Here is an 8,229-nt window from a genome sequence, read left to right as displayed (position 1 = left end):
TTAATTGTTTACTTTAAATTATTTGTTATTTGATCCCTTTTATTTTGAAAAGTTCAAAACTTGTCCTCAAGTTTTGAAATTTTAATTTTATGATTAAAAGTTTAATTTTGAGTAATTTAAATTTCAAACCCTTAGAGTTTTACAAGTTTAAAATTCAACCTTATACTATTATATTATTACAAGATTAATATATATATATATATATATATATATATATATATATATATATATATATATATATATATAAGAATAAACTAATCTTATCGCTAGTAGGCCTCATTCACGAAGCCGATCTATAAGGTGGGTATAAGGTTGTTGCCTATAAAATAACGCTTAATGAGTGTACACTCACACCCACCGCTTGCTTGATTGGTGGTGGGTCGTTAGCAGAACGGGTAGGATATGACATCTAATACCTCATTATAAGTATAATGAAATAAAAGTAATAGATTTTCATCAAAATTAAAACATTACATAGATTTAAACGTAAGAAAACCATGAAAAAAAAATAAAAAAATACAAACATTGAAAAATAAAAATTATATATATATATATATATATATATATATATATATATATATATATATATATATATATATATATATATATATATATATATCCCTATATCCCTTCCAAATTTTCGAATCTTTCTTTTTTGTTTCCCATATTGTTTTTCTTTGTTTTCTTTTCTGGCTTCCTCCATGATCTCAACCTTCTACTCTTTGGGTTGGACGTATCGATCAAATTTACCTTTCAAATGATCTATACCGCTAGCCTCCGAATAACTTTAACTACAATTGAAAGTCGTTATCTTCATTTTATTTCTTCAAATGGGGCGACATAGAGGTTCTCCTACATAAAATTCATCCAACTTAACATTGATGTTGATAAATTTTCAGCCGTGTGATTGTTGTCAGTTAGGGGATTTGGATTTCCTCAAATGCTTCGAACCGGAAAACTTGAAACATCATGAAGATGATATCTACGACATTTCTTCAACTCGTACCAATTATTTATGTAAGGAAAATATTTTCAGGTTGATTGCAACTCTATGTATTGTTTTAGCACCATAACGAAGACATCAAAATTGTTGACCCCATTTTCTATATTCTCTTGAGGTTAGTGTGAATTTCGTTGAATTCGATTATTTTCATCCTCATGTTGCGCCATTTTGATGTAATTTGGTTGGTCGTCAGATATTCACTTTGCTTCATTTGGTTATGGTTCATGTTTCAAACAATCTCCAAAATGTTTCTCTTGTTTAGGCATTTCCTTTAATTGGGTATCAGCTAGCCGAAATCTAAGCCTTGGCTAAAGCAGTTTCTTGTTTTTCTGTCCAATCACTCGCTTCCATTGGAATGATTTTAGCTTTTTTTTTTTCTCTTTGATTGTTTTGGTGGATGGAATTGTGTTTCTTGTACTGCATTGGGAGTGTCGATTGTAGTTGTGAAGATTTGTTGGGGTATAGTAGGGTCATGGTGGAGAATCGGATTCCTAATGAATTGTGTAAGATTCTGAACTAAGATTTCCAACATATACCCGGGTTACAGGAAATCAAGTCTAGCCGTAATCTTTCTTATGATATATTAGATTGGACAATTAATGAAATTCTTACAAGCTACATGGATATAAAGAACATACTCATTTGCAGCCCTTCCAACAATTGTTTTATTAGTCTTTCGAATATTAGATAACATGATTATTAAGAAAATTAAAGAAGAAAACAAACGATTATTAATAACAATGAAACAAACAATTTGTATGTAGCGAACTATAATTAGACATTGGCATGCGGGATGAGTAGAGGGTCACTTGACTGCGAATATCTGCAAAAAAAAAAAAATTATTCGTACAATCAAAGATGTTACAAGAAAACAGAAGAAACAACAATAACTAAGATATAATGTAATCTTAGTATTTTCAGTAATCAAACAAATGATGAACTAATCATTAACACTTGAGTGGCTAACCCATACTCCTAATTTTGTTCTTTTATATATTATGGTATGATTACCAGCCTAGCTAAGCATGAACAACAAAATCTCAAGTAGAGATTTGTAAACCACATTAATTTCTTGATGAAGGTGAATAAGGAAGAAGAGGAATTAATTCATCCGTATATAAATGCAAATTAATTCAACATATATGCATCAACAAAGTCGTGGTCACACATGTAACATATAAATTTGTATATACATGTCTGCAAAAATTTAATTAACCTAATTGTTTGTAGGACTTACATGTCACTGCCATTGAATATGATAAGAGAAGCAGGCTGATCGGGTGAGAGGCAGAATAATAGCCGAAGTATGTATACACATAGAGTAATGCTATGAAAAAATTAAAATTAAACATCATCAGCCATATGTATCGCATTATAATATGGAATGAGTTTAGAATAATGATTCAGGGAATTTATTTAAGCAAATATATATAGTTCATCATAAACACTTGAGTAAGAAAAAACAAATTGACTTGGATCGAACAAATACTCACCTTCCAAAACATAGATGTAGGATTATCCACAAGGAAGATATTATCCAACTTGATTCTTTGTATGCTATCCACACCTTCAAAAGCAACAACCAATCTTCTTGTTAAAGAAAAAATTAGGAAGAACTTCAAATCCAATCTTCAAATTAATAACAATTGAAGAGATGAAAATGATCAAAGCAAAAGTTTTCATTAAGGTAGACATACCGATAACATCACAACATGGACATAGAGGTCAGTCATGATTGTTAAGAAGCACCTGTTTTCATTTATTATTTATTAGTGTCCTCTTTATATTGCTTATGAAGGAGAATCGGCCATAATATAATTGAAAACATTTTTACGTACTTTGAGAATGCTTCAGAATAGGATCCAGATATATCTTTAATAATCGTGTAAATCAAAGCTCCAAGTGTCAAACATGCTATTGTAGAAAATATTACTCTTGCAGTTACTACAGAAATCCCAGAAGTGTGTTCCCTAAGCAAAATATATAAATAGAAAATACACGTAAATATCTTTACAATATGTTTGATATGATTCATGATGCAATGATATCAACGATAAAAATCAAAGAAAAAAATCTCGTATTGTCGTAGTGAAACGGGAGAGATTGACGATTGTTAAAGGTAATAATATATAAGAAAGCAAGTAAATGATGATTTGCCTTGGTCAATTGAAAAGAAAACATCGAGAAAGAAATAATTAGTGTACCTCAAAAAATATTTACGTACACTTTTCATTTCAATCGTAAATGCTTTACATTTTAAAGACACAAATTAATGGAGCTCAATATATATAAATATGATAGATTCATTAGTGCCCATATATTGCTATTTTAATGGTCAATCAATATCCTAATATATTCTTACCTTTTATGACGTCTCACTAACACAAAATATAACGGATTTGTCGAAGATTCTTCACGTGATAGCTTGAAGAACTGAACAAGGACGTATCCAACGCTAAGAAGGCTGTAGAAGGTAGTAAATATGATATGTAAAAATTCTCGGCATGCATAATAAATTTGAATGCAACACCTTGAGCCATATACAACAAACATCATTTTTTCCATTAATATAATAAATGGGGTTCATCGGCATGCATGATTAGCAACTTTCACTGCATTAATTAGAGCATCATGTGTTCAATTTTTAACTTTACTCTTTTACTTCACATATAAAGGTGTGGATACGAGATCATATGTTTGAAATCAAATATGTAAGTAATTTTAATTCTTAAGAGACTTGATCATGCATGTTGCAAAGGCTCGCTCAATTGATTATGAAATTGATCAAGTTTTTGAAATCTCATATTCTGAACAAGAAAACTACAAAAGACACATTTTTTATGGTACAAAGAAATATGTAAAATGGTCATGTTTAATGTGATATATAACCACCATAAGTAATATATATTTAAAAGCCCTTTAAACAGTCATTATAGCCCAAATGAACTTCCAAGTGAAATGTAAAAATGATTCCAAAGTTGTTAAACAACTCATAAACGGAAAGTAGATTACCTTCCTAGAACATACATCAAAACAATGAAAATAGTTGCCTTGATCCAACTTGATTCCTTATAGAAAACCCACGCCTAAAAATAACCGGTATACACAAATTAATGTCAATTCACTTGATTAAAAAGAAGATGTATACAAATATATCCTAGTGAATGCAAATAATAATACTTAATATATTTACCATGCTAAAAGGGCTAGCTAGCATAAATAGACAAAAGGTAAAGATATGAGTGTCTAAAGTGAAGTATATCACATAATTAAAGCTATAGATATGTTTTTTACTTCATCCAATGATTTGAAGATGATATATATATATATATATATATATATATATATATATATATATATATATATATATATATATATATATATATATATATATATATATATATATATATTGGGTATCCAAGTTGAAGCAGGGAATCAAGCCAACAATGAACCCATTCCATCAAAAAGATAGAACGGATGGAATATTGACAATGCACTTTGACAGACTGATCATCTCACATAGCAGACTGGTCACGTCATTCAAGTGCTTGTACTGGCTAAGACTAAAGGGAGTGGGATGCTCTATGCCTCACCGCCTCCCTAATCAGGGACGCCAAACACCGCCCCTGGCTCTTGCCAAGGGGGTCGCCAGATAAAGTTAATTGTGTTGCTAGCTAGAAAAGAGAAGAGAGAGTTTAGGTTTTCTTTTCAAAATCAAATATATTTAAATGATTTTCACCACCACACCCGAAGAAATGCCAAGTTGAACATGTTAGACATGAAAACAAATTAAAAAGATCATGTGGCAATGTGTTAAGCTCACCACAACTCCCTTTAGGCTAAGTGAGCACCTGTAATTTCAAGGAAAATGAAAAGTCGGCTCGGATTTTACCATTTAAGGTTAGGATTTCGACTATTGGCGGCTACAATTTTTGATTATTTGCAAGGATTTTCCATTCGGTTTGAATTAATTATTTCCTTTTGTATTAGACTTATAAAAGGTTCTACTAGAATTAAGTCTTTTTTAAAATAACAAAATACTATTCTTGTGACTTTTGAGCAATTTGATATCGTTTCCATGCATTTCCTTTCTTTTGAGCAATTTGATATCGTTTCCATGTAGAGCCCGATGATAACGTTTTTTGGGCTTGGCCCACAATTAAACAGATTTTAGATCAACTCGTTGTTATAAACATATCTCCTTGTGTGAATGTAACCTTGATGTAAAAAGTGTGAACGTAGCTTGATTACTCTAACCAAGTTAAACACGTTAATTTCTTGTCTTCTTTATTTTCTTCATAGCTTTAACCGTATGTTTTGCGTGATTTGTCAATCCTTAAGACCAGCACCACATGTAGCACAACATGTGCAATGTCGGGTGGTACGATGGTGTGGTCAATGCTCTAGATCCCACAACTATCGAAATTTAGAGTTTGAATAAGGAAATTGAAGAGATGAGGCAACATATGCAATAAGTGCAAATTTTATCGGAATCCAACCACCAAAACAATTGTATCCAAATCACTAATGACACATTTAGAGCCACCAATTATTTTCAAGTGAATTTCTAAGAAGTGATGATGATTCCTATTAATAAAGATCGTTTCAATGACATCTCTCCATCAATAATTCTAATTCTAGCTTGAAAATTTTACGTGTATACCAAAGATGAAATGGTAAAAAGTGAAGTTGATCATGATTTGCAAGACATTGAGGCCAAACCCGAGGAGATGTCTTCAAGTATGATATTTTTATTTAGCATTAAATAAATATATAAAATTCTTGAATCATTCAAGAAAAAAAAACACGCTAGAAGGTTCCTTAGAATCCTGACTTTTGGGATTAATCATAAAAAACCATTTCAACTAAGCTATCAAAACTTTTTCATAATACCGATGTTAAACAAAATAAGCAAAAACTTAAACTTATAAATGATATGAACATTCATACCCCTAGAACAGCAGTATATACCGAAAACTCCATCAGCAGCGCTATCCCCCACCTGCAACAAATTTGACAAAAAAATTAAAATAAAATAACTCGAGGGAAAACTGATTTAGAAGCAAAAACATCAACAATTTAGTTAAATGTTAAGCTTCTCTACCATATAATTTCATATTCATAACAATAAAATACAAGGTAACTAATCGAGATAATTCTTGAAAACAAATCGGAGATCGAGAGTTGTCTACATAAAGCTTGTAATTTAACTAATAACTAGTAGAAGTCACCCCACACGTTACGATGAGAAACTTATTTGCAGTTTGTATATAAAACATTAATTTCAAATTAATGTCAAAAGTCGAAACAAGAAAACTATAAAAGAAGTTATGTAAGGGACAAAAAAACATCACTTTACAATAAGGGTCCAAAATTACAAACTTATAAAATACTAAAATTTTAAGGAATGATAAGAACTGTTAAAACGAAAAAAATGGAAACGTGGAAATCCATTATCATCAGTGGCAAAATCTCTAATTCCAAATAAATTCTTATTTATTATATTGGTTGTTATATGATATGTTGAAAAAATTATAACTTCATCTGGTTTTAGTAAGTTTTTGTCTAAAAAAATAATGGGAAATGAAGAGTGAAAGTGTGTATAATTACCTTGCTCCCAAGTTGAAACAAGAAATAAAACCATCAATGGCGAATACGTAAGCAAACCCAGCAACCATCACACAAAACAATACGATCAACAACGCCTTCACTGCTACTCCCACGGTTGATGCTGTCACCATTGTTGCTCCAAGTTCTGTGTTGGGAAGCACGTAGGGTTTTCGAGTCTTTATAAATGCGATGATGAATATAAAATAGCAAATTAAAAGGGTATTTGTCTATTTTTAGTAAGGATTTTTGGTGTTTGGCTTCTGTCGCCAGGCTTTATAATAGCATTTGCCAACGAATTTATGTATATTTAATTTTGGTTGACATTTAGCATTCCTATCTCTTTATGTATACATTGTCAAAAGTCAAAAAGAATGACGTAGAAGTAAAATAAGAAAATCCCCAAAAAAGTATTGACTGAATTATATTGGATATATGATGTTGATTGCAAATATCGATTTTATTATTTGGTTTGCTCCCGTATTTTCAAATTATTGCTGACTTTGTTTCTAAGTCATTAAATTTTCAATTGTTAGTCTCTTCCAATTACCAATTTGCATTGAAACCAAATTCTAAAAATAAAAAGTATCACACAGAAAAAAAAAATTAATCGATCAATACTTATTATTAAGGTATATTTTATTATGATTTTCATTTTGGGAAAAAGATAAACAAGGTTAATCATATTAACCATTCTTTAAAAATTAGTCAAAAATCCGACAAACACTTAAAATAGTTGGTGATTTCACAAATGATATTTGCGAAATCACTTAAAGGGCTGAAAAAAATTGTCAAAGGAAAAGTGAAATTGGAGTACAAAAATAATATATATATATATATATATATATATATATATATATATATATATATATATATATATATATATATATATATATATATATATATATATATATATTCTCTTTTCATTTTCACATCTCTTTACGTTTTCATTTCCCATATCTATAAATTCTATCACAAGAAATGGCTCAATATGACAACAATCTACCTTATATAGTAAGTTTTATCGTTTTTTATATGTTTTATACGTTTTATGTAGCCTATTATACGTTCTTTATTGTATAATAACTTCAAATCAAATATTTTTTTTAGACAGCATATGAGAATATTTCAGATCTACGTTGAAAACAAAATTTTCACAAATGTCATTTGCGAAAATCTGATATTTACAAGGTGAATCATGAATTTTCTGCATATAACATCTTTGAAAATTTCTGATTTTCAATGTAGATATGAAAATTTTGTAGTGACATCTGTAAAAATCTATGATTTAGAGTGTATATTATAATTATATATGAGACTTGTTAGTTATTAGGCGAGCTATGACTCGACAACATCACAATAAATTAATATATATGACGGCCTTCTTTTTAGATGCTGTTTTGATGTTCCTTGAGGGTGGAAATAAATTCTCGATCTTTCAAAATTATGTCGCCAAACTTCTAGAGTGCATCGACTATTAAATGAATGATAATATGCCGGAAAATCTATTGTTATGCGTTTTGTATTGGATTAGGGGATGCCTCAATAAGAAGGTGTCATAGGAGATTATGATGTCTTCATTTAGATGTTTCTAAAGTAATTGGTATTAAGTCATCCTT

At 29.9% G+C, this 8,229-nt stretch overlaps 1 protein-coding gene across 1 annotated transcript; it reads right to left on the bottom strand.

Moving 5' to 3' along the window:
* Positions 1-1,559: 1,559 nt before the first annotated feature.
* On the bottom strand, positions 1,560-6,870 carry LOC111921474 (uncharacterized). The gene is made up of 9 exons (XM_023917055.3): positions 6,614-6,870; positions 5,954-6,005; positions 4,016-4,089; positions 3,366-3,467; positions 2,842-2,973; positions 2,701-2,752; positions 2,497-2,570; positions 2,241-2,330; positions 1,560-1,826 (listed from the first exon to the last, which is right to left on the bottom strand). The coding sequence occupies exons 1-9, from the start codon at positions 6,742-6,744 to the stop codon at positions 1,778-1,780; spliced, it is 756 nt and encodes a 251-aa protein (XP_023772823.1). The 5' UTR covers positions 6,745-6,870; the 3' UTR covers positions 1,560-1,777.
* Between the last annotated feature and the right edge of the window lie 1,359 nt (positions 6,871-8,229).

This window comes from Lactuca sativa, chromosome 1 (genome assembly GCF_002870075.4).
Source record: "Lactuca sativa cultivar Salinas chromosome 1, Lsat_Salinas_v11, whole genome shotgun sequence".
Taxonomy (NCBI): domain Eukaryota; kingdom Viridiplantae; phylum Streptophyta; class Magnoliopsida; order Asterales; family Asteraceae; genus Lactuca; species Lactuca sativa.
The sequence above is the reverse complement of the archived record's forward strand: the minus strand, read 5'-3'. Positions and strand labels throughout refer to the sequence as shown.